Source organism: Monodelphis domestica, chromosome 2 (genome assembly GCF_027887165.1).
Source record: "Monodelphis domestica isolate mMonDom1 chromosome 2, mMonDom1.pri, whole genome shotgun sequence".
NCBI lineage: Eukaryota > Metazoa > Chordata > Mammalia > Didelphimorphia > Didelphidae > Monodelphis > Monodelphis domestica.
This window is the reverse complement of record NC_077228.1, coordinates 15017609-15043570: the sequence shown is the minus strand read 5'-3', so window position 1 is coordinate 15043570 and position 25962 is coordinate 15017609. Positions and strand designations below refer to the sequence as shown.

The 25962-nt window shown below is 39.3% G+C and overlaps 1 protein-coding gene across 4 annotated transcripts in view; it reads left to right on the top strand.

Moving 5' to 3' along the window:
* PATJ (PATJ crumbs cell polarity complex component) overlaps window positions 1-25962 on the top strand; it is a 364450-nt gene that overhangs the window by 214389 nt on the left and 124099 nt on the right. For all 4 annotated transcript variants that reach the window (XM_056814120.1, XM_056814123.1, XM_056814122.1 and 1 more), the window contains one exon: window positions 20799-20995. In XM_056814120.1, the coding sequence (XP_056670098.1) occupies window positions 20799-20995 (197 nt within the window). The remainder of the gene's footprint in view (window positions 1-20798; window positions 20996-25962) is intronic.

The window sequence follows — 25962 nt, the reverse complement described above, 5'->3', positions numbered from 1 at the left end:
CTTGGTATCTCTGCCACTGACTGTCATAATGAAGGCATTGACACATGGAAATATTGTAGAATTAGTGCTGGAAAAAGAGTCTGTGAAGTCCTCTATATTTAAGTCCAATCTTCTCATTTGCAAATCAGAAAATTCTTTGAGTTCCTGAGTTGTAAGGAGCCCACGAGTCCAAACAATTATTAGAAAAGAATCCTCTCTAAAACCAGAAAGTGGTCCCCTCTACTTTCTTTGTATCCTCAGTTCTTTTTTTTTTTTTAACCCTTCCCTTCTCTCTTGGAATCAATACTATGTATAGGTTCCAAGGCAAAAGAGTGGTAAGGGCTAGGCAATGGAGGGTAAGTGACTTGCCCAGGGTCCCATAGCTGGGAAGTGTCTGAGGCTAGACTTGAACCTAGGTCCTCCCCTCTTTGGACCTGGCTCTCAATACACTGAGCACCCTAGTTGTCCCCTATATCCTCAGTTCTTAGTAGAGTGCCTGGCCTGGCCTGACCCATAGTGAGTGGGGAGGGAAAGACCTACTCATATACAGTATACCAGACACTGTGCTAAGTGCTTTACAAATATTACTTCATTTAATCCTCACAACAACCCTATTATTTTCCCCCAATTTGCAGCTGAGGAAACTGAGGCAAACAGAGTTTAATTGACTTGCTCAGGGTCTAATTACTACAACTAATAAGGGTCAGAGTCAGGATTTGAACCCACTCTGCTCCCTACTTGCATTTAATAAACCCTTAATGTTGACTGAGAGAGATTGGCTCTAGCCTCTGGTTGAAGATGTCTGATGAGAGGCCATCTGCCGCTGCCCTTTCCATCTGTGGGGAGACAGGATGGGGCTCAAGAGAGCCATAGCTTGGCTCATTCACAGCTTCCTGATCCTGAAACTTGAAAGGAAAGCAAATTCTATGCATTTGTCTCCATCCATCTTGTGCCTTTCCTTATCCTTCTCTTTCACAAGCACAAGCTTCCTCGGCTAAATGAAATGTGAAGCATTGAGAACTAGAGAGGAAAGCCTGATGTTTGATTGTCTGGCCTCCAGTTAGTGTCTCTGCTGCTTATCGTGTACCACTGGGTGCCTCACTATCTATTAAACAAATGACGATACTTACTAGTCTGAAAATATTCATGGGAGTTGCTGAGATTGAACACAAATCTCAATGAGTCATTTGCTTACATAATGAGCATAGATATTTATGTAACCCTATGAAGGTTGCACAGAAATTTATATTGATTATCTCTGAGCACAGTGCCTGGCTGAGTGGCCTAACTGGAGCCTCCCCAAAACACTGTGAGATGATTATCCTGAATCTGTCATCCCATTCCACAGATGAGCCAAATGAGGCTATGCCAGAGGTAGGATTTGAGCCCTTGGTCTTCTTGACTCCCAGCCCCCCACCATGCTATCCAGCTCATTCTCTATTTCAATTGACTCCCTGTATTCTATTTTGCAGAGAGTCAGCATGGTGGTGTGGATAGAAAGCCAGCCTGGAAGTCTGAGAGACAGAATCCCAGGACTTGAGAGGAGGAAGGGATCTCAGTGGCCATCTAGTCAACTCGTACATGAAAGGAATCGCCACTAGAGCATCCCTCTGCCTCTGCCATATACCGCCTGTGTGACCTTGGGCAAGGGACTCATCTTCTCTCTATACCCAGGCAACTCTTTAAGACAAAATTTCAGGTCAGCTGCTGATCTGCATTCATGGAGGGACTATTCCCCACCAGGGAGTCACTCTGTCATTAAATTATTGTTCAGATCTCTATCCCAGCTGCTCCTCCCGCCCAGTGCCAAGTACAATGACCAGCCCAAGTCCAGTCCTCCATCATTGGTCTCCTGCATTATTTTAGCATCCTCTTAGTTGGTCCTCTTGCCTGCCCTTGCCCATCTCCCCTCTCAAATCCTTCTTTCACACAATTACTTGAGTAATTATCCTAATGCACAAAACAGACCCTATCACTGCACCTTGAAAGACACAATCTGCCTTATTACTCACACTTCCTCAGTACCTTCTTCCCCATGCATCAGAGAGTGAAGGCTCCTCCATTTGGGACAGGGAACTGGACTGACACCTCCTCTCCTCCTTGACTGCACTCCTTTTGGACTTCTTTGACTTCTCCCCCCTTCCCCCAGCACCACCACCACCATAACGTTACATCTTTCTTTTGCATGTCATTTTCCTCCATTAGATTGTGAGCTCCTTGAGGGCAGGGGCTGTCATTTTTTGAATTTATATCCTCAGCCTGGCACAAAGTAGGTGCTTATGCTTATTAACTGATTATTGATTGCCATTCCACTACTCCAAGACCATCCGTGAGTCCCTATCACATGAAATAAAGTTCTAAGTTTCCCCCCCTAGTATTCAAGACTGTCAAATGTCACTCCAAGATTCTCTTTTTTATTTTTTTCATGTTGTCCCGTATTACTCCCATTACCTTCCCACCAAATGGGATTTTGTTCTGAATAGTTCACTGCTCTTCTCTTCCCAAATTTGATCTGTCACTTTTCATGGTTCTAATCTCTATTGCTGCACTGTTTCCCCAGATTTCTTTTACCCAATTGGCTAAGACTTTTATCATTAGGATGTTGCCATTAGGTTTAGATGATAATGTGTATAAGGTGCTTTGTAAACCTTAAAGTGTGATATATATATATATATATATATATATAGAGAGAGAGAGAGAGAGAGAGAGAGAGAGGGGGGGGGGGGAGGGAGAGGGACAGAGGGAGAGGGAGAGGGACAGAGGGAGAGGGAGAGGGACAGAGGGAGAGGGAGAGGGAGAGGGAGAGAGAGGATATGATATATCCTATATAGAAGCATCTGGTATTATCATAACTGCGAGGGGTTAAAGTTACATCAGTCATAACATTAATAAAAGCTAACAGCTCCCCATACGGTTTGCAGAGTGATTGGCAAATATCTCAGAAGCTCAAGTGTGGCCTTCTTCCTATGAAATTCATCATATGAACACAAAGTTGGTAAATGCATGGAAAATGCCAAGTGGGATTTGACAAAGTAAATCTGTCGGTCAATCTATCTTTTCCACTTGTTATATCCCACCTCCACACATTTACAGAGCAGCTCCTGTGCTCTGAATCCAGTCGTTACTTCTCTTCCCTAGCAGAATCTTTCTCCTACTTCAGGGCTTATGTAGCTTCAGGTATACCTCCTCCAGGAAGCCTGTGCCTGGTTCCCTGAGCTTACAGTATTTTCTCCTTCCTCAAATTTTCCTTCAGTATTTTTCTGATGTCTTATTCCCACCACTACCACCATCATTAGAATGTAGGCTCCTGAAAGGTCATCATCTCTGTATCACCTGTACCATCACCCTATCTAGAACATAGTAGGTGCTTAATAATTGCTTGTCTTTGATTTTATATGTTGTATTTACTTAGCTGTATCGCGTTGTTGTCCAACAGTAGAATTAAACTCCTTGAAGCCAAGAACTGTTTGGTTTTTTTCTTTGTATATGCCCAGGACCAACCCAGGCCATGACGTACAGGTGACAAATAAATGCTTGTTGGCTAAGTTCAATTGGCTCTCTCCTTTATCGGCACCATTTTTCACCTTGCATTACTATACTTGGGTGTGAGCAAGCCATGCCTCTCTAAGTAGAAAGCAAGCCCCCTGAGGATAGGCATCAACAGCCCCTCTTATGTTTGCATCCACAAGTAAGAGCTGGGTGTCAGGTGAGGGTCAGAGGTTGGAGAGCTGCCACACCCCGGGCAACGGCTTCGACAGGCCGGCCGAACCTTGTGAGGGTAGCCATTGGGTCATCGTTGACCCCTGGTGAACCAGGGCTTTGCTCACCCAGCATGTGAAGACTGCTTCGGCGGAACAGGCAGAAGAAACCAACAAGAAGGTTCAACGGCTGAGATGGCGACGCAGCAAAGCACTGTGGAGTGCTTAGGGCGTATTGGAGCACAAAGGACAACATGGCCACCCAATGCAGCTGAGGAAGTCTCCAGGTGTAATGATTTTTCGTGCCACTGGACCCAGGCTTCCAATGCCTAGAGAGTGGGACTGTCTCTGTGCATCGACTTCTCCACTTAAATCTTCATGCACAAATGTCTTTGTGCACAAAAACGCACAAAGACAATCGTCATCCTCGGTTACCGAGAGACTACTACTACTACTACTACTACTACTACTACTACTACTACTACTACTATATTTGCATCCTACCTTCTCAACCCATTGACTTGAGAACATAGAATAAACTTACATGATGCTTGAAATTAGTTGTTGTTGGGCTTTAGTAACTAGCTGTCCAGTCACACCAAAGGAATTGAATATAGTGGGATCCAATATTGCATTGTTGTTATTGAGGCATTTTTTTAGTCTTATCTGACTCTTGCTGGCTTCATCTGGGGTTTTCTTGGCAAAGATGATGGAATGGTTTGCCACCTCCTTCTCCAGCTCATATTTTCAGAGTAGGAAACTGAGGCAAGCAGGGTAAAGTGACTTTCCCAAGATCTCCCAGCTAGTAAGTTTCTAAGGCAAGATTTGAATTCAGGAAGATGAGTCTTCCTGCCTCTGCCCCCAGCATTCTGTCCATTGTGCCACCTACCTACACAGTCTGGCATGAGCCCCAGAAAGAAAGGAACAGCAGGTGATCACAAGGTTTAAACCCAGACAGGACCCTAAGTGTGCCAGTTATGGATTCATCATATGAACACAAAGTTGGTAAATGAATGGAAAATGCCAAGTGGGATTTGACAAAGTAAATCTGTCGGTCAATCTATCTTTTCCACTTGTTATATCCCACCTCCACACAGCAGAATGTACCTTAGTTTTTCCTTTCCAGGCTCTGAAACAACTTCCTTCTCTTACTAAAAGCCAGCATCTGTTGAAGATAGGAGGCTGAGTCTATGGGTTCAAGTTAGGAGGTGATATTTGGCACAGTGTAAGGTGAATTCTAAGAACTAGGGCTATGGAATAGCTTCTTAATACCAGCTGACTCTAGAATTATCATGGAAAATGAACACTGTCATTGTTTCATAGATTTAAAGTTGAAAGGGACCCTGGAGGTCAAATAGTCCAATCTTTTCATGGCACAGATGAGGAAACTGAAAGAAAAAACTTAGTGCCTCGCTCATTGTCTCAATCTCTCTTGAGTGTGAGACACTAACCCAGGTGTTTATGACCCACGAGCATTGCCCCATGCACTTATGCCAAAGGGTTTCAGATTGGCATCTGTGGGCAGTCGAGGGTCCCCAAGAGCTTTGGGCCATCTTGGAGGCCAGAACTATTTCCAGAATAATACTATTACTTGCCTACTAAAATATTCCTCCCTGTTACAAGTACATCATCTGTGGGAGATTGGCTTTTCCTCTTTGACTTTACCTAAACTTACTTCAACCACAATAGCATATTTCAGCAGACTAACTATAGGAAGAGACACAAGACACTAGCTATGGAAATGTTTTCTATTAAGCCAGATAAAGGAATTTTCAAAAATATATAAAGCAATGCCACTCTACTACTAATTTTGGGGGGTAAAATATGGATGGTTTTCTTAAAAATGCTATTTATGATAAAATATAATTATTTCATTATCAAAATGAGTAAATGATATTTTTTCTTTTTTCTGTTAAAAATGTAGAAATACCTTTTGACAATTGTTTTTGACATTTTCAAATTCAGGCATTCTCCCTCTCTACCCTCTCCCCGCCTCTGAGATAGTGAATAACCCAATATAGGTTATACCCATACTTTCGTGTAATAGATATGTCCATATTGCTCATGTTGTAATAGAAGCCCCATATTATACAATAGAAATCTCATGAAGGAAATAAAATGGAAGATGGCATGCTTTGATTTGCAATCAGCCTCTTCCTTCTTCAGCTAGCTATGGGTGGCATTTTCTTCTTGAGACCCTTGTGGTTATTTTGGAGAACTCCTTTACTGATAATGGTTTAGTCCTTCGTAGTTGATCATCATTTAATATTTCTGTTTCCGTATATACTCTTCTCTTTTTGCTTACTTTGCTTTGCATCAATTCATATAAGTCCTTCCAGGTTTTTCTGAACTCCTATTCATCATTCCTTAGGGCACAATAATATTTCATTACAACCATATACCACAACTTGTTCATCCATTCTCCAAGTGATGGCCAACCCCTCCTTTTCTAATATTTTGCCACTTCAAATAGAGCTACTAAAAATATTTTGGTAAGGTGGGTCCTTTCCTGTTATCTCTGATCTCTTTGGGATTTAAACCCACTAGCGGTGTTGCTGAATCAAAGGGTAGCCGTAGTTTTATGGCCCCTTAAGCACAGTTCCGTAATGCTCTCCAGAATGCTTGTTATTAGTTCACAGTTCCACCAACAGAGTATTAGCATCCCAGTCTTCCCACATCCCCTCCAACATTTATCACTTTTCTTTTTGGTCATGACAACGAATCTGGTAGGTGTGAAATAGGATCACAGAGTTGTTTGAATTTGTGTTTCTCTAATGAATAGTAGTCAGGAGCATTTTTTTCATATGTCTGTGGACAGTTTTAATCTTCTTCTCTGAGAATTACGTGTTCCTGTCATTTGTCCATTTTTCACTTGGGGAATGCTTTGTATTCTTATAAATTTGACTCAGTCCTCTATGTATTTGAGAAATTAGGCTTTTGTTAGAGATACTTGCTATAATGTTTTTTCCCAAAATATGTTTTCCTTCTCATCTTATTGCATTGGTTTTATTCATACAAAATCTTTTCAATTTAATATAATCAGAATGATCTATTTCATTGTTTAAAATAATGTTCTATATGACTTGTCTAGTCATAAATTCTTCCCTTATCCATAAAATCTGACAAGTAAGCTTTTTCATGTCCCCCTAATTTGTTTATGGCCTCACCCTTCCTTTCTAGATCAAGTATTCATTTTGACTTTATCCTGACATATGTTATGAGATATTGGTCCCTGCCTAATCTCTGCCATACTGATTTCCATTTTTCTCAGCAGTTTTTGTCAAATAGTGAATTCTTTCCTCAAAAGCTTGGATCTTCAGGCTTGTCAAAAACTAAGTTGCTATGGACATTAATTGCCATATGTTGATTATCTAATCTCTTCTGTTGATCCACCACTCTGTTTCTTAATCAGTACCAGATTATTTCAATGATTTCCACTTTATACTATGGTTTGATATGTGGTTCAGCCAGGCCTCTTTCCTTCACATCTTAAAAGTTAATTCCCTTGGTATTCTTGGCCTTTTGTTCTTCAAGATGGACTTTGTTGTTATTTTTTTGTATAATATGAAAGAGTTCTTCTAATTCTTGGGTACTTTGATTGATGTGGTATTGAATATGTAAATTTTAGGTAGGATTGTCATGTTCACTATACTGGCTCCACCTATCCATGAGCAATTAATATTGTTTCATTGTTTAGGTGTGTGAAGAGGGTTTTATAATTGTGTTCATATAGTTGCTTGGTTTCTTTTGGTAGTATTTTATATTGTCTAGAGTTATTTTGAATAAATTTTCCTTTTCTATCTAGCTATCAAATTTAGTTTATGATAAATAGGAAAGCTAATGATTTATGTGAGTTTATTTTGTTTCCTGTGACTTTACTGAAGGTGTTAATTATTTCTATTAGTTTTTTTGATGTACCATCATATCATCTGCAAAGTGAGAAAACTTTTTTCTTTATTGCCCATTCTAATTCTTTCAATTTATTTTTCTGTTCTTATTGCTATAGTACAATATTAAATAAGAATGGTGTTAATGGTCATCCTTCCTCTAAACCTGATATTATTTGGAAGGGTTTTAGTTTATCCCCAAGATAATTTATGCTAACGATTGTACATAGATGCCATTTATCACTTTGAGGAAGGCTCCATTTATGTCAGTTTTTTAAAATGTTTTCATAAGGAATGGGTATTGAATTTTGTCAAATGCTTTTTCTGCATCTATGGAAATAATCATGTCGTTTCTGTTAGTTTTGTTACTGATGTGGTCAATTATGCTGATGCTTTTCCTAATATCTAACCATCCTTGGATCCCAGATATAAAACCCACATGATTGTGGTGCATGATTTTTGTGAAATAATGTTGTACTCTCCTGGCTAGCATTTTATTTGAAAAATTTGCATTAATATTCATTAGGGAGATGGGTCTACAGCCTTGTTGGGCACCTTATGGCACATGTGTTGGAGGGAGATGCTCCCTTCTGTCTTAGGACATTTCTCATATCCCTCTGCCTAGTAGGCCAATGGGAGAACTTCCTCCCTCCCCTGTCAGAGTTTAGGCAGGAGGTTCACATGGGATATGACAGTTGCAGTTTAGGCACCCTATCTCTAACAGGTTTGCCATCACTGGTCTATAGTATTCTTTCTCTGTTTTTGCTCTTTCTGGTTTAGGTTTCAATATCATATTTGGAAGGATTTTCTCTTCTATTTTTCTAAAAGGTTTATGTAGTATTAGAGTTAGTTTTTTAAGTTTTTGTAGAATTCACTTTGGAATCCATCTGGCCCTTGAACTTTATTTAATTTAGGGAGTTCTTTAATGGTTTGTTCAATTTCTTTTCCTATTATGGTGTTGTCTAAGCATTCTACTTCTTCTTTTGGTAATCTGGCTAGTTTTTATTTTTGTAAATATTCACCTTTTTCACTTAGAGTGTCAGATTTATGGGCATACAGTTGGGCAAAATAATTATCAGCAATTGCTTTAATTTCTTCTTCTTTGGCGTAATTTCATCTTTTTCATTTTTGAACCTGGTAATTTGGTTTTCTGTTTTTTTTTTAATCAAGTTAATCAATGGTTTTATCTATCTTATTTATTTTTTCATAAAACCAACTCCTTATTTTATTCATTAGTTCAGTGGTTTTCTTTCAATTTGATTAATTTTCTCCTTGATTCAAAGGTTTTCCAATTTTGTGTTTAATTGGGGATTTTAAATTTGTTCTTTTTCTAGGTTTTTAGTTGCATTCCCAATTTATTGATCTACTCATTCTCTATTTTACTGTTGGAAGCAGTAATAGATATAAATTTTCCCCAAACTGCCTTTGCTGTAGCCTATAGATTTTGATATATTGTCCCCTCATTGTCATTTTCTGTAATGAAATTATTGATTGTTTCTATAATTTGTTTTTTGACTCAATCATTTTTTAGGATAATATTATTTCATTTCTAATTAATTTTTAGTCCTTCTGCTACCCTTAGTTGAGTATAATTTTTATTGCATTATATTCTGAATAACTTTTTTTAAATGAATTGCTCTCATTGTTAATAAAGCAAATATCAATAGATATAACCTACATAACAAAAACTCTTGTGGGGGATGGCCCTTAATATATTTTAAGAGTGAAAAAGAGCCCTAAGACCAAAAAGGTTGAGAATGGCTATTCTCTCTCACACTGTCATTCAATTATTTTTCAGTCTTGTCTGACTTTGTGTCTCCAAACCAGTGATCAGATTATTACTATATAATCAATATTTATATACATATTTAATGAACACTTTTTATGTAACATGTTGTTCAGCCATTTTTCAATTATGTCCAACCCTTTGAGACCCCATTTGGGGTTTCCTTGGCAAAACTACTGGAATGGCTTGCCATTTCCTTCTCCAGCTCATTTTATTTTTTTATTTATTTTAACATTATTTTATTTGGTCATTTTCATACATTGTTCATTGGAAACAGATCATTTTCTTTTCCTCCCCTCCAACCCCCCCACCCCTTCCCTAGCCGATGCGCAATTCATCTGGGTATCACATGTGTCCTTGCTCTGAACCCATTTCCTTGTTGTTGGTATTTGCATTAGGGTGCTCATTTAGCATCTCTCCTCAATCATGTCCCCTCAACCTCTGTAGTCAAGCAGTTGCTTTTCCTCAGTGTTTTTACTCCCTCAGTTTCTCCTCTGCTTGGGGATAGTTTGTTTTTTTTTCTCGTCGATCACTGCAGGTTGTTCAGGGACATTGTAAAGCCATTACTGGAGAAGTCCATTAAGTTCTCCTGTACCACAATGTGTCAGTCTCTGTGTACAATGTTCTCCTGGTTCTGCTCCTCTCACTCTGCATCACTTCCTGGAGGTCGTTCCAGTCTCCATGGAATTCCTCCACTTTATTATTCCTTTTAGCACAATAGTATTCCATCACCAACAGATACCACAATTTGTTCAGCCATTCTCCAATTGAAGGGCATCCCCTCATTTTCCAATTTTTGGCTACCACAAAGAGTGCAGCTATGAATATTTTTGTACAGGTCTTTTTCCTTATTATCTCTTTGGGGTACAAACCCAGCAGTGCTATGGCTGGATCAAAGGGCAGACAGTCTTTTATCACCCTTTGGGCATAGTTCCAAATTGCCCTCCAGAATGGTTGGATCAATTCACAACTCCACCAACAATGCATTAATGTCCGACTTTGCCACATCCCCTCCAGCATTCATTACTTTCCATTGCTGTCATGTTGAACAATCTGCTAGGTGTGAGGTGATACCTCAAAGTTGTTTTGATTTGCATCTCTCTGATTATAAGAGATCTAGAACACTTTTTCATGTGCTTATTAATAGTCTTGATTTTTTTAACTGAAAATCGCCTATTCATGTCCCTTGCCCATTTTTCAATTGGAGAATGGCTTGATTTTTTGTACAACTGGTTTAGCTCTTTATAGATTTGAGTAATTAGACCTTTGTCAGAGGTTTTTGTTATGAAGATTGTTTCCCAATTTGTTGCTTTCCTTCTAATTTTAGTTACATTGGTTTTGTTTGTACAAAAACTTTTTAATTTGATGTAGTCAGAATTATTTATTTTGCATTTTGTGACTCTTTCTAAGTCTTGCTTGGTTTTAAAATCTTTCCCTTCCCAAAGTTCTGACATGTATACTATTCTGTGTTGACCTAATTTACTTATAGTTTCCTTCTTTATATTCAAGTCATTCATCCATTCTGAGTTTATCTTGGTGTAGGGTGTGAGGTGTTGATCCAAACCTAATCTCTCCCACACTGTCTTCCAATTTTCCCAGCAGTTTTTATGAAATAGTGGATTTTTGTCCCAAAAGTTGGGGTCTTTGGGTTTGTCAAAGACTGTCTTACTCATTTACCCCAAGTCTATTCCACTGATCCTCCTTTCTGTCTCTTAGCCAGTACCAAATTGTTTTGATGACCTCTGCTTTGTAATATAGTTTGAGATCTGGGACTGCAGGGCCACTTTCCTTTGTATTTTTTTTTCATTATTTCCCCGGATATCCTTGATCCTTTATTCTTCCAAATGAACTTTGTTATGGTTTTCTCTCATTCAGTAAAATAGTTTTTTGGTAGTTCAATGGGTATGGCACTAAATAGATAAGTTTGGGTAGGATGGTCATTTTTATTATGTTAGCTCATCCCACCCATGAGCAATCAATGTTTTTCCAGTTGTTTAGATCTAGTTTTAATTGTGTGGAGAGTGTTTTGTAGTTGTGTTCATATAGTTCCTGTGTTTGTCTCGGCAGATAGATTCCTAAGTATTTTATATTGTCTCAGGTGACTTTAAATTAGATTTCTCTTTCTAATTCTTGCTGCTGAACTGGGTTGGAGATATATAGAAATGCTGATGACTTATGTGGGTTTATTTTGTATCCTGCAACTTTGCTAAAGTTGTTGATTATTTCAATTAGCCTTTTGGTTGATTCCCTGGGATTCTTTAAGTAAATCATCATATCATCCGCAAAGAGTGACAGCTTGGTCTCCTCATTGCCAATTTTAATACCTTCAATTTCTTTTTCTTCTCTAATTGCTACTGCTAGTGTTTCTAGTACAATATTAAATAATAAAGGTGATAATGGGCATCCTTGTTTGACTCCTGATCTTATTGGGAAGGCTTTGAGTTTTTCCCCATTGCAGATGATGCTTGCTGATGGTTTTAGGTATATACTGTTTATTATTTTTAGGAAAGGCCCTTCTATTCCTATACTTCCTAGTGTTTTCAATAGGTATGGGTGTTGTATTTTGTCAAAGGATTTTTCTGCATCTATTGAAATAAACATGTGATTTTTGTCAGTTTGCTTGTTTATATGGTCAATTATGTGGATTGTTTTCCTAATATTGAAACATCCTTGCATTCCAGAAATGAATCCTACCTGATCATAGTGGATAACCCTTGTGATGACTTGCTGGAGTCTTTTTGCTAGTATCCTATTTAAGATTTTTGCATCTATATTCATTAGGGAGATTGGCCTATAGTTTTCTTTCTCTGTTTTTAACCTGCCTGGCTTTGGGATCAGTACCATGTTTGTGTCATAAAAAGAATTGGGTAGAACCCCTTTTTGGCTTACTCTGTCAAATAGTTTGTATAGTATTGGGGTTAGCTGTTCTTTGAATTTTTGATAGAATTCGTTTGTGAATCCGTCTGGACCTGGGGATTTTTTCTTAAGGAGTTCTTTGATGGCTTGTTCAATTTCTTTTTCTGATATGGGGTTGTTTAGCTAATTTATTTCTTCTTCTTTTAGTCTAGGCAATTTATATTTTTGTAAGTATTCATCCATATCACTTAGATTGCCATATTTTTTGCCATATAATTGGGCATAGTAGTTTTTAATGATTGCCTTGATTTCCTCTTCATTAGAGGTGAGGTCTCCCTTTTCATCTTGGATACTGTCAATTTGGTTTTTTCTTTCCTTTTTTTAATTAGACTGACTAGTATGTCAATTTTATTTGTTTTTTCAAAGTACCAGCTTCTAGTCTTATTTATTAAATCACCCCTTTGCCGGCCCTAAGATTTCTCTCCTTTCAGTAGCTCTGAGGCCTCCTGATGGGATTGGGTTCAGCTGGTGCCCTAAAGCTGGGACCTCCCTTGAGACTCAGTTGGAAGGACCCAGCCAGGGGTCTTTACAGGCTTCCCCCTTCTCTCTATGTTTCCCTGCCGTGTGTGTTGGGCGTCCCGGAGACTGGATCAGGTTGCTTTCAAGGTGAGTCCTTAAAAATAGCCAGCCCTGGGACTCTTTTGCCGACTCTGAAGTTCCCACTGCTGTCGTGGGCTCAGCACTCTGGGTTGGGGGGGATGGGTCCTGTGACCTTCCTTCTGCCTGCCCCTTACATCCGAGTGATCTAGGGTTTTGGCTTTTCGGGGGCCTTATCTTTTGATCCAGGTCCAGGAGGAGGGTTCCCCGGGTCTGTCCTGATGTTCAGCTTGAATTTTGGTGTCCTAGGAGCTCTCAGTTTGCAATTGGTAAGAAAGGGTTTCTGAGCTCTGAACTTTCGCAGCTTCTAAGCCGCCATCTTGACCGGGTCCAACTCATTTTACAGGTGAGGAAACTAAGATAAATGCTGCTAAATTACTTGCTCAGGGTCACACAGCTACTAAGTGTCTGAGGCTGGATTCGAACTCCAGAAGATGAGTCTTCCTGACTTCAGGCCCAGCATACTTTCCACTGAGGCACTCTGTCATCTGTAAAAAGAGAGCTTTGGATCCATTTATTGTCTTCTGTGTCTCTTCCAACTCTATTGGTTCTTGATTCTATGATGGTCTTAAAAGTACCTGCAGATTCTGTGATCATGGACTTCTACTTGGTGGTTCTGTAATGCTGTGGGTAAAAAGGCTAGCAGTCAACCAGAGACCCGGTTTTGATTTTCACACTTCTCTCCATACTCTGGGTATCCTTTCAAGCCATTTCTCCCTCCATCATCCTAGTTTCTTTGCCTCTTAGATGAGGATGAAAGATGAATCCCAGAAGTTTCTGTCTTAGCTCTGGTGTCTTGTGCTTCTGTCCTCTTAATAAATGATTTCTTTCATTTGTGATGAGAATAAAAAAATTCTCCTAGTGAAGAACATTATGGTGGGAACCTTGAAAAGGTCCCAATCTTAACTCCTCTCTCACGATTAAGAGTCCTGGCATGTTTGTCATTGTTTACTGCCTGATTGACCCTCTCTGGATATACCTCTGCACACAAATCATATCCCCTGCTGATATATAGCCATGGGCAAATGCTCTTCTCTGGATCTGTTTATTTTCTGTATTGACACAATTTAATAGAGTGGATTTTTAAAAGATACCATTCACTTAGTGATTTGTTTTTCTTGCCTTGATGGTAATGGGTTTTGTGTCACCTTTGAATATGAATGTGAGCGAAGAATCATTTTTCATAATGTATAGATACATAATGTCACGGCTTTGACTTTTTTTTTTTAACAGCTCAGTTTTCTGAAAGGCAGCAAGATCCAGAGGATATTACACTGTTCTTAAAGACAAGAAAACCTGACTCCCACCTTGGACTCATAACCTCCCACTGTCCCAGGCAATTGTTTAAAAACCCTTACTTTCCATCTTAGAATTGATACTAATTTCTAAGGCAGAAAGGTGGTAAGGACTAGGCAACTGGCATTAAGTAAATTGCCCAGGAACATGGAATTCTGAATTGACTAAGGCTAGATTTGAACCCTGACCCCTGTCTCCGGGTCTGGCTCTCAAGCCACTGAGCCATCTAACTTCCTTTTCCCACCCCTAGGTAATTTTTAAGGGGCAGGACAAATGTTGATCTGCTTTAGAAAAGGAGGTTGCCTTATTTTCTACCATGAAAATAATAGAATCAAAATCACTGAACTTGAGGGTTGGAAAGCCTCATTTAATCCAAACCCACCCTGGAATGGGTTTCCTTCTGCAACGTACCCAATGAATGAAGACTTCCAGTGAAGGAGAGCCCACCAGAAGACTACTCAAATGAAAACATTTCCTTTAGTTCAGAATTCCTTTTTAGTTCATTAGACATTAATTACTATCATAGTTCAAGAACTGAATGAGAATGAATAGACAAAGATTCATGTTGGAGACTTAGTTGGCGGGAATGAAAAAGGTAACGCTATTGAGAATTATTGTAAATAGTCATATGGATCTAGTTGTTTAATATGACAACAGGGAGCTCCATGGTGAGGACACTCCCCTTGCCAGTGTGGCAAACTTAGAGCCTCCTCAAAACTTAGAACCTTTCAGCTTTGCCCAAGTAAAGAAAAATTCCTCCTCTTGGAGTTCACCATATCTATTAGAAAAGAAATAGAAATCTCAGCTCAAGGCACAGACATCTGGAATTGGGGAGAGAATACTGGAGTTACTGACTCATCATCCATCCTCATTTTACCATCTGTAAGGTGGTGGCAATGGGCTAAGAGTTCTTGAAGGCTCTTCCAAGCTCTAATCTTCACTATGAATATTGCTTTTATGTTCAAATCTGACCACTTCATACTTACTTGCTCAAGAATCGCTCTGAAGATCTGTCCATTCTGGGTTAAAATATAAACTATTAGCCCCTGCCATCTAGGACTCCTCCCAGCCTTCATGAGAGGGCAACCTGGTTCATACTCCTTCATGCAGTCTCCATTTTGCCCAACCGCAATACTTAGTTTTCCCCGAATTCAAACTCAGTAGCACATTTTTGCGTAGACTGCGTCTCATGGCTAGAATTTATTCTCTGCTCACTTCCACCTCTTAGCACAGAGCCTTGTGCAAAGTTACCTATTAGTTGACTTGAAGAGACTTCCCAGCCACAGAGGTTTGCAATCATCAACTTATCTTCAAGACAATCTGTTAAAGAATGCTATGTGGTTTACTGGGTTGGATTTTATGTCTTCCTTATGGAGGGAAGATTAAGTAGAGCTAGCCATTAGGTGGTTTGAATTAGGGGGAAACCAAATAGTGATTAAGGAAGGAAGGAAGGAAGGAAGGAAGGGAGGGAGGAAGGGAAGAAGGGAGAGGAGGGAAGGAGGGAGGGAGGAAGGGATGGAAGAAGGAAGGAAGGGAGGGAGGGAGGGAGGAAGAAAGGAAGGGAGGGGGGAGGGAGGGAGGAAGGAAGGAAGGAAGGAAGAAAGGAAGGGAGGAAGGAAGAAAGGAAGGAAGGAAGGAAGAAAGGGAGGGAGGGAGGGAGGGAGGGAGGGAGGGAAGGAGGAAAAGAAAAGAAAGTTAGAATCTTGCTTTATTTGGAGCTGCTCATTGAATATCTTGAATACTGTGGTCAGTTCTGGGCATCACATTTTAAATGTTAGCTGGAGAGTGTCCAGTTGTTAAGATTAAAATTTAGGGAAACTGAGGCAGGTAGAAATTAGTTTCTCTCTGCAAGGAGTATGATATTTTTAGAGGTTTATTGAAGGTTGAGAATTTAAGAAAAATACAAGTAAGAAAGGCACATGCCAGGTGGACTGAAAGGCCCAATTCAATTTCACTCACATTATGAGACGCGTCTGCTTGCCAGTGGAGACAGGAAGAGAAGAGACCCCACCGGAGACCCTTTAAATAATGATTTGCTCTTGGCCCTGGTGAGAATTCAGTGAGATTACAAAGCATTCTGGGGAAGTGGAGCAAGGACTCCTGGGGATTGAAGTCCTGGATTCAAGTCTCCATTTTTTACATTTCCCCATATGATCATTTTTGAAAAAAATTAATTTTTCCCCCAAAAGGATCATGAAAACATAATCAACTTAAAGATTACAATAATGTGAGGATAAAAAAAAAAAAAGAACAAACCAATAATTGCTGGACGCATTGACAAAAAGCCAGTTAGGGGGCAGTCCCCTTTGGCATGAAAGTATACATACAAATAAAAGTTCAATCAACCACACCCAAAGTTCATTCTTATGCAGCTTGTGGTCTGGAGGCTTCTTCATGGTATCTTCTCCAATAGTTCAGTTTCTGGATACAGAGAGGTAGCATTTTTCTTTGCCTAAAATTCTTCTCAAAAGGAATTTAAAACTTTGTAATTTAAATAACAATATTTTTTACACAGTGGAGAAATATAGGCTTGGAGTCTTGCTAGTTGGCACCATAGTGTGTAGAATGCTGTGCCTGAAACCAGGAAGACTCACCTTCCTGAGTTCAAATCTGACCTCAGACACTTAATAGCTATGGACCCTGGGCATGGCATTTTACCAGGTTTGCTTCAGTTTCCTCATCTGTCAAATGAGCTAAAGAGGGAAATGTGAAACCACTCCATTATCTTTGCAAAGAAAATCCCAAATATGATCATGAAGTGTCAGACACAACTGAAATGATTGTGCCACAGACTATATAGTGCTGAGCCTGGAGTCAGGGAGACCCAAGTTCAAATCCAGCCTCAGACCCTTACCACCTTTGTGACTGAATAAATCATTTTATCTTCCTCAGTGTCTCAGTGTCTGCCTTAGTTTTTTCAACTGTAAAATGGAAATAATAATAAATAACATCTATTTCCTTGAGTTGTTATAAAGAGCAAATGACAATATCTGTGAGGTTCTTGACTTAGACACTGGTACAAAGTAAGAGCTTAATAAATGTTCATTTTCTTCTTTCCTCATGAGAATAATTGATCTTTTTAGATCTAACACATACTCTTCCCCTTTGCAAGCCTTCAACTTTAGCCAACTACTCTGTTTGCTTCTCCTGAACAGGATTTGTATTTTCCCCATCTCCACAACTCTTGCCATTTGGAACGTTTTCTTCCTCCTCTATTAATTCTTGTTTTCCTCAAAAACACTTCAAAACCATCTCCTCTTATCTCAGTAGTAGGCAATAGTTTCTATTCTCCGAATTCCATTGGCACATCAAGCCACTATTATGCCCCTACTGTGGAAGATGGAGCCAGGGAGAGGAGGAATTCACCTGAGCAAAATCCAGCTTGTCTTCACTGTTTTTAACTAATTATTTTTACTAACTCGACCCAAAATTTAATAGTTTCCTCCCTGTCACAGAACAGTTGCTGTCAGTCATTAGCTTAAATTCTATTCCTTGGAACTTCGCTGTAAAGACTCTGCCATTTTGAAATTAACTTGTGACTGCCTGCCCTGTGAAATCTTTCCTTATGCAACTTCTCCTTGCTTACACTGTTACTTAATTTTTAAAATTACTCTTTAAAAGCTAGAAAGACCTACACGAACAGATGCAAAGTGAAAGAAGCAGAACCACGAGAACACTGTATATAATGACATCAATATTGTGTAATGACCCTCTATGAAAGAGTTAGCTACTCCAGCCATATAATGATCCAGAACAATTCTGAAAAATGTAGGACAAAGAATGCTATCTACCTCCAGTTGAAGAACAGTTAGAATCGAATGCAGATCAAACTATACAATTTTTCATTTTAGTTTAGTTGTGTTTTTATTGGGTGATTTTGGTTTTATATGAGTATTCTCTTATAACAATGAACAATACAGAAATATGTTTTGCATGATATTACATGGAAACCCAGATCAATTTCCCTTCCATATATGAGAAGGGGAAAGGAAACAATTTGGAACTTTTATCTTCAGAAAAGCTATGCAGAAAATTATTATGTAATTAGCAAAACAAAATAGCATGTGTTCATTTATGTCTTGTCTCTAAATAGACAGCTTTCTGAGAGGTGCCCTCATGTATTGAACTTCTAACATTTATTAAGTCCCTACTATGTGTCAGGAAGTGTATTAAGCACATTTTAGATATCTCATTTGATTTTCATAAGAACCCCCATAGGCATTTGCTATTAATTATGATGATCATTTTACAGTTGAAAACACTGAAACAGAGAGAGCTTAACTGACTTGCTTAGCATCACACAGCTCGTGTCTCAAGCTGAATTTGAACTTGAGCCTTCCTGGCTTCAAATCCAGTGTTGGTCCTACTGTGTGTCCACTTAACTGACTTCCTTCTGCAACCAACCACCGACCTTCATAAGGAAACCCTAGGACCATGGCTTGTGCATAGTGGGTGCTTTCAAAACACTTTCCTATTTTGATTTATTTCTATGTTGTTCTGACAACTTGAACATTTCTTCTGTACATTGAACATTTGTGCAGGTGATTTGGAAGTGTGGGCTTGCCAGAATTTTCTCTTGCTATATTTTTCTCAAAATGTTATTTTATGTTAATATCACAGACATTAGCAATTCAAATCACTTAGGGCCTTTTGAAATCTTTTTTTTTAAGTGGTAGACATTCTCTGTTTCTAAAATAAACAGCACTTGAGAATTTCAGCCTCTGGGGATGAATGTTTTTAATATAAATATATGCATAAACATAGACTTCTTTTCTCAGATTTAAATATCCACGCAGATTTTTAAAGCGTGTTTTTTTTTTTTAATGGCAAAAAGCTTAACTGGACTTGAGTTGGCTGTCTTGTTCCTAAGGCTAATTTTTTGGTAATGATTTTCTGGTTAAAATCCCTCTGACTGTAAATAACATACACCTTCATCTAGAGTTTTTTAGAGGTTAGAAACCTTGGGGCCCTGTATTGAGGACTGATACATGAAACATGAGCTTTGTTGGAGTGAGGTGAGATTTTTCATCTGGGAAACTCAGGGAGAATATTATAGGTATCTTTGATGATTTATTTGGGTTTTTTAAAACCCTCACCTTCCATCTTAGAACCCATACTGTGTATTGGTTCCAAGGCAGAAGAGCAGTAAGGGCTAGGCAATGGGTGTCAAATAGAATCAATACTGTATATTGGTTCCAAGGCAGAAGAGAGGTAAGGGCTAGGAAATGGGGGTTAAGTGACTTGCCCAGGGTCACACAGCTAAGAAGTATCTGAGGTCAGATTTGAATCCAGGACCTCTCATCTCTAGATGTCTTTAATTATTTCTAAGGTTGTTGTATGGATCATTCTCTTTGGTCCCAGAGGGCAGAACCCAGGAGAATTGGTAGAAGTCTTGAAGCCAATGGTGGGTTAATAACGGAAACAAATATCTAACTATTAGAACTATTGTTTATCATTCATTTTCTAAGAAAACCAATGGCATCTTGGGAAGATGTTTTGATTTTTGTGGGAACTGGATTCAAGTGAGGCAGATTTGCACAAAATCGTCCCCGTAGAACTGTATAAAAATAAGAGTGGACGCCTTGGCGCCCAAGGGGTGGGGACAGGTTAGAAATTTCAAACTAGGAGCTGAATGACCACTGGACCACTGGAAGGCATGTTAAATCTGGACTCCTTTCAAGTAGGAAGTAGAGTCCATTAGAGTCACCCCGAACTGATTCTTTGGCATGTCTTGCTGAGGGTTAATAGTGATCTGCTGGGGCTTTTGTGTCCATCCAATTTCCCATGAGCACATATTCTATGGGATCTCTGGGGCTGAGTACTATGCTTAGGTGTGGAGAGGGGTTCAGGAGAAGTCTAGAGTGGGATCTCTGCCTTCTAGCTGCTTCCATTCTTAGAGAGGAGGCAGAATAATGACGCCAAGCAATTAGACACATTGCAAATGCTACGTCAAGGTAAATGGGTAGGAACTCAACATTTCCTAGAGGGGAAACAGAATTCCTGAGAAACTATTACAGTTTTACCTGGGATTTCCATGCAGACACCTTGCATCTGTTTCATAGGGAAGAGCTTCATCTATTAACACTGCCCTGAATATTACATGGGCTTCTATGTAGCTTAGTGTATAGAGCTTTATTCCTGACATCCTCCTCGCTCATCCCCGAGTTCAAATCCTTTCTCAAAGCCTCACCAGCGGATCCTGCCCAATAAATCCTTACCTTCAAAAGGAGGATAACCATCGAACCTCCCCCCCCCCCCCCGAGTTATTCTGCGGAATGAGGGAGGTAATTGATGAAAATCCTGTGGCCAACCTGAACTGTAATGTAAATATTATTTTATGGTCATTGTTAGAAAAATTCTTCTGAGATGAAACATTCCTGACTATTTTCTGTCAGCAGTCACATTGATTCTTTCCATCTTTTGCCTTTGAAGCCTCCGTGACGTACCCTTTAGCTATGGTGTGCTCCCTGGTCTGTGGAAAATGTTTTGTTTCATTCCCAAGAATGGACCCGGCATGTCAACGCCATCTTTATTTTTCAAGGCTTCTATCGATACAAATCCTGAAAATCCAGTAACATCCCAATGACTTCCGAGATGCCAGTGTCTCATTTATCTTTTTTTGTCCCATTTTTTTAATAGAAAAAATCCGGCAAAGGTATGCAGATCTTCCCGGAGAACTGCATATTATTGAGCTGGAGAAGGAAAAGAATGGGCTTGGCCTCAGCCTCGCCGGGAACAAAGACCGCTCTCGAATGAGTATCTTCATCGTGGGGATTCACCCTGAAGGACCTGCCGGCCGAGATGGGCGCATGCACATCGGCGACGAGCTTTTAGAGGTAACGGTCGCCTAGACAGCTTCCATGTTGCTCTTGGCCGGAGTGGTGTCTGAGCCAGCTTCAGTAGACAGTCACTCGGAGCATCCTCCGTTGGGTTCTGGAGGGACTTTGGCGATCAGTTTTCTGCCCTTCAGAGAGGGAGAGAAAGGTCTTTGAAGGCTAAACAAACCAGCCTGTGTTTCTGTTTCCTTCAAGGAAATGGTGGTGGAGGGAAGCACGATGAAAGTCTGTTTCTTGTTTGCAAATGATGCTGGCTGAGGCCTCTGAGGCCTTTGCTCATGGAAAATTTGAGGAATGGTTTGGGAAAGCATCACTGAATAATGGAGGCAGAAGTGAGCCTGTTCTGAATACCAATGCCAGGAGGACTTGGAGCTAGGCTGAGTTCATTTCGCCTTGCGTAGTCTTACCGAGTCTCGCTGGGTCCAGACTTGACAGTGAGGCATGACTGACCGTTGCCATGGCTGCTACAAAGCACAGTCAACACTCGATTGATTTTAAGAGTTTTCAGGAAACCATAGATAAGGGTGGGGGGAATGGGGAGGCCCTGGAGGAAAGGAGCTTGAATAAGAGGCAGATGGGACTATGGAAGAACCTTGAGTTTGGTGTCCAAAGTCCTGACTTCAAATCCCAATTCAGACACTTTCTTTCTGACCTTTGTGAAATCACTTAAATTCTCTGAGCCTCGATTTCCTCATTTGTGAAATAAAATGGTTGGAATAGAATATGAAATTCAACAAATATTTATATCAAGCACTGTGCTCCCCACAAAACAATGCCTGCCCAGAAGGAACTTATATTCTATTGGGAACAAAACACATACACACACACAGTAAATAAATGTAAACTGCATAGGCAATAAGGACGAGGGAGTAGATAATCCCTAGTCTCTAAAGTCGACTTCCAAGGGTTCATATGGGTATTAAATGGCACATTCTATATAAAGTATTTTGGAAACTCTATTTTACTATATAAATATCAACTCAAGTCATTATTCATCATGTCATTGTTCTATTTCACCAATCACAAAAGATTTTCTTGATCACAATCCAACTCCAGGACTATTGCAATAGGGAAGCATTTATTGACTCCTTGCTCCTAAATACAGGGCAGAAGGGACAGATCGCCCAAGGCTGGGGAATTTTCCATTGCGTTTTCCAAAAGTACCCGTTCTCATTGATCCTCGTCCAGTTTTCCATCTTTGGTTGACCCTTCAGCCTTGGGCTCAGAATAGAATTCACACTCCTCTGTCACTTGAGTGATGCAGGGTGGGTGTTGCAGCCCAAGGTTTGCCAGACCCAATTGTGAATCAGCCTTCATAACGCAGCTCCCCAGATCCCTGCAGGATTTACTCTCCAAAGCTGGCACTGCCAAGAAGTCATTTCCTGACAGCCTAAAATTGTTTCTGCATGGCTTCCCTTGGTTTATTTCCCCAATGCTGGGTTAGAGAAGCTTCTCAAAAGATCAAAAACTGAGGCAGGTGGGACAATACTTAATTCAGCTACTTTTCACAGGAACACCCCTTGGACAAACCCAGGAAGATAGAATAACAAAAATGCAATATTGATTTTTGTTTCTTTCTTACAAGTGTACAATGAAATCGATTTTGCATGCTACATTTTGCTTTTGCATCCACATAGAGCTTGACACAGAGTTGGACCCAAATCGATACATACCACTTGATTCATTGTGGCATGTTGGTGGCTCCCAGTTCTCAAAGGGTCCAGGAGATTGCATGCACAGACAGTCCCACCAGGATAGGAAGGCTTTGGTGACAGGTCAGAGATAGGCAGGGTGTCCACTTTAAGGACTAGCCAGACTAATTTTAGAGTGTTTTGCCAGGAAGTAATCATTAGATCATCACTTAAGAGTTTGGAAGGTTCCCAGAGGTTACATCGCCCCATCTCCTCATTCTATGGATGAACAAACCAGAGACTATGGAGGTGAAGAGACTTAGTTTCAAAAGATCATAGACTTAAATCTGGAAGAATGTGAAGAGACTGACTAGTCCAACCTCCCATTTTAGAAATGGTTGGTTTTTTAAAACCTTTACTAGAAGTCAGAATCAATATTGTGTATTGGTTTAACGCAACAGAGAGGTAAGGGCTAGGTAATGGGGGGGTTAAGTGACTTGCCCAGGGTCACACAGCAAAGAAGTGTCTGAAGTCAAATTCAAACAGAGCACCTCCCCTCTCAGGACCTGGCTCTGTTTCTTTATTGTTTGTTTGTTTGTTTGTTTTTAACTGAGAAGAGGGAAATATTTTAAAAATCAGCAAAACAATCATTTTTTAAAATCTGAAAATGTAGATAGTGTTTCACCTCCAGAGTCCTCCCACCTACACAAAGGAGTAGGGGCAATTTCTTCTCATAACTACTTTTTAGCCCACTTTCAGAACACCCAGTTTTCCTTGTTTTATGGTGCTTCTTTCTTTTTACATTGTGATATTCTCACACATGTACACCATGTTTTGGGCACCAATTGTTGCACTTCACATCATTTCCCATAATTCTTGTTATTAACTTTCCCTACACCATGCTCCATCATGGCAGCAGGATGAATTCAGGTGTCCCAGTGGACAGAGGGATAGAGTATAAGCTCTGAAGTCAGGAAGATCAGAATTCAAATCTGGCCTCAGATATTTACTAGCTATGTGATTCTGGACAAGTCACGTATCCTCTCCGGGTCTCAAGTGTAAATGGGGATAATAATTGTACTTATTAATAATAATAAACATATAAATAATAATTAATAAACATATAATATAAACATAATATATAATATAACTAATATGTAATATTATGTATATTATATATAATGATACATAGTATATAATATATAATATAATAAATAATATAAATATAAATATATAATAATAAATGGTAAATAACAATAAATAAATAATGATAAATAAACACAAATAACAATAAATAAATAAATGAAAATAAATAGTGATAAATAATAAATTAATAAATATTAAAATAATAAATAAATAAAAAATAATAAAATTCCTCAAGTGTAAAATGGAGATAATAATTGCAATTACTTTTCAGTGCTTGTGGGGATCAAATAAGCTAACATTTATAAAGCATTTAGCACAATGTCTGGTACTCAGTAGATGCTACATCATTGCTACTGATAATGATCATGGTAGTGGTAAGGAGGAGGAGAAGGATGTCTAGCACCAACTTTAGTATGTCTTTAGGCCATTTTTATTGACCAGACAACAGGAAATTGACTCAAAGGAAACTGAGTAAGGCAATGGTCAATAGCACAAGGTACTATGGTGGGCAGCCATCTTTCAGCAGGACTTTCAGTTAAAGAGGAAGAACTTACCCACCAACCCTTAGAACAAGGTCACCAAGGCACAGTGTGACACGACTTATGTTTTTCTATCCACACATATTCATCCTCACCCTATGTTACCTGCTGGAACAAATTTATTTCTGACTTGGGTGGTGTCATCCATTTTCACAGTTCACTTCTCTTTCTCCCTCCAGGGTTTTCATCCATGTCTTATACTCTATCCCTAATTCTGGATAAATATTTCTTCTGTTGATCAAATAGTCCATTCATATATAATTTAAATAGAGAGTCATTTATAATGCTGAGATGTGGTAGACCCATAGCTTGTGTGTGTTAGGCTCAAGTCTTCCTGAATTCCTCCCTGTCTGCCTATTACCCCACATGAGCCTTTCCTGATTTTCCAAACTTCAAGAGCCACCTCTCCAAATTAAAACAAAATTTTGTATGTATTGGCTGTGCCTACTAGAAGGAAATAAGCTCCCTGGAGGAGGGGACAACCTCCCTTTCATATTTTTTTATTCCCCAGTTCCTGGTACATAATTGATGTTTAATAAATGCTTGTTGGTTGCTTTCTTTTCTTTCTTTTTCTTTTCTTTTTTTTTTCTTTTCTTTTCTTTTCTTTTCCCTTTCCTTTCTTTTCCCTTTCCTTTCCTTTCCTTTCCTTTCCTTTCCTTTCCTTTCCTTTCCTTTCCTTTCCTTTCCTTTCCTTTCCTTTCCTTTCCTTTCCTTTCCTTTCCTTTCCTTTCCTTTCCTTTCCTTTCCTTTCCTTTCCTTTCCTTTCCTTTCCTTTCCTTTCCTTTCCTTTCCTTTCCTTTCCTTTCCCCAATCACATATCTTTTCTGAAATTATAAGATCCAAATCATCTCCCTCCCCCCTTCAAGATGATAAGCAGTTTGGTCTGGGTTATGCATGTATTATATAAGTTATACTTCCAAGTTGATCCTTGTTATAAGAGAATACTCATACAAAACCAAAACCCCAAAATAAAATAGTAAATTATGTGAAAGTAGACTTTGATCTGCATTCTGACTTCAATGGTTCTCTCTGGAGATGGACAGTGTTCTTTGTCATAAGTCCTTTCGAATTGTCCCAGATCATTGTATTGCTAAGTCGTTCACAGTTGATCATCCCACAATATTGCTGTTACTCTGGACAATATTCTCCGGTTCTGCTTATTTCGCTCGGCATCAATCAGTTCATGTAGCTCTTTCCAGCTTTTTCTGAAATCATCCTGCTCATCATTTCTTATAAGACAATAGCATGCCATCACCATCGAATACCACAATTGTTCTGCCATTCCCCATTGGACACTCCTAGCTCTCCATCCACTATTGCAGGCTTCCTCTAAGTTTCCAGACTAGCTTTCTGGTACCTAAAGGGGGAGTATACAGGGGAGAAGCTTGTGAGGGGATAAAGGTAATATTTGGCAAATATTTAGTCTATTGACATAAATTAATTTGTACTCTCTTTCTCGTGTAAACACTGGCATTGGTTTCCTTTCATATTGAATAGGGGCACAGGATTACTTATCAAATAAGATAATAAGTGGAAAGTATTTTATGTAGTAACTAGCACATAGATTTTAAATAAATACATGTCCTTTTCCCCTTTACTGAAAGGCAAGGGTCATAAGGATGGGAAAGGGCTGTAAACTCATTCTTTAGGG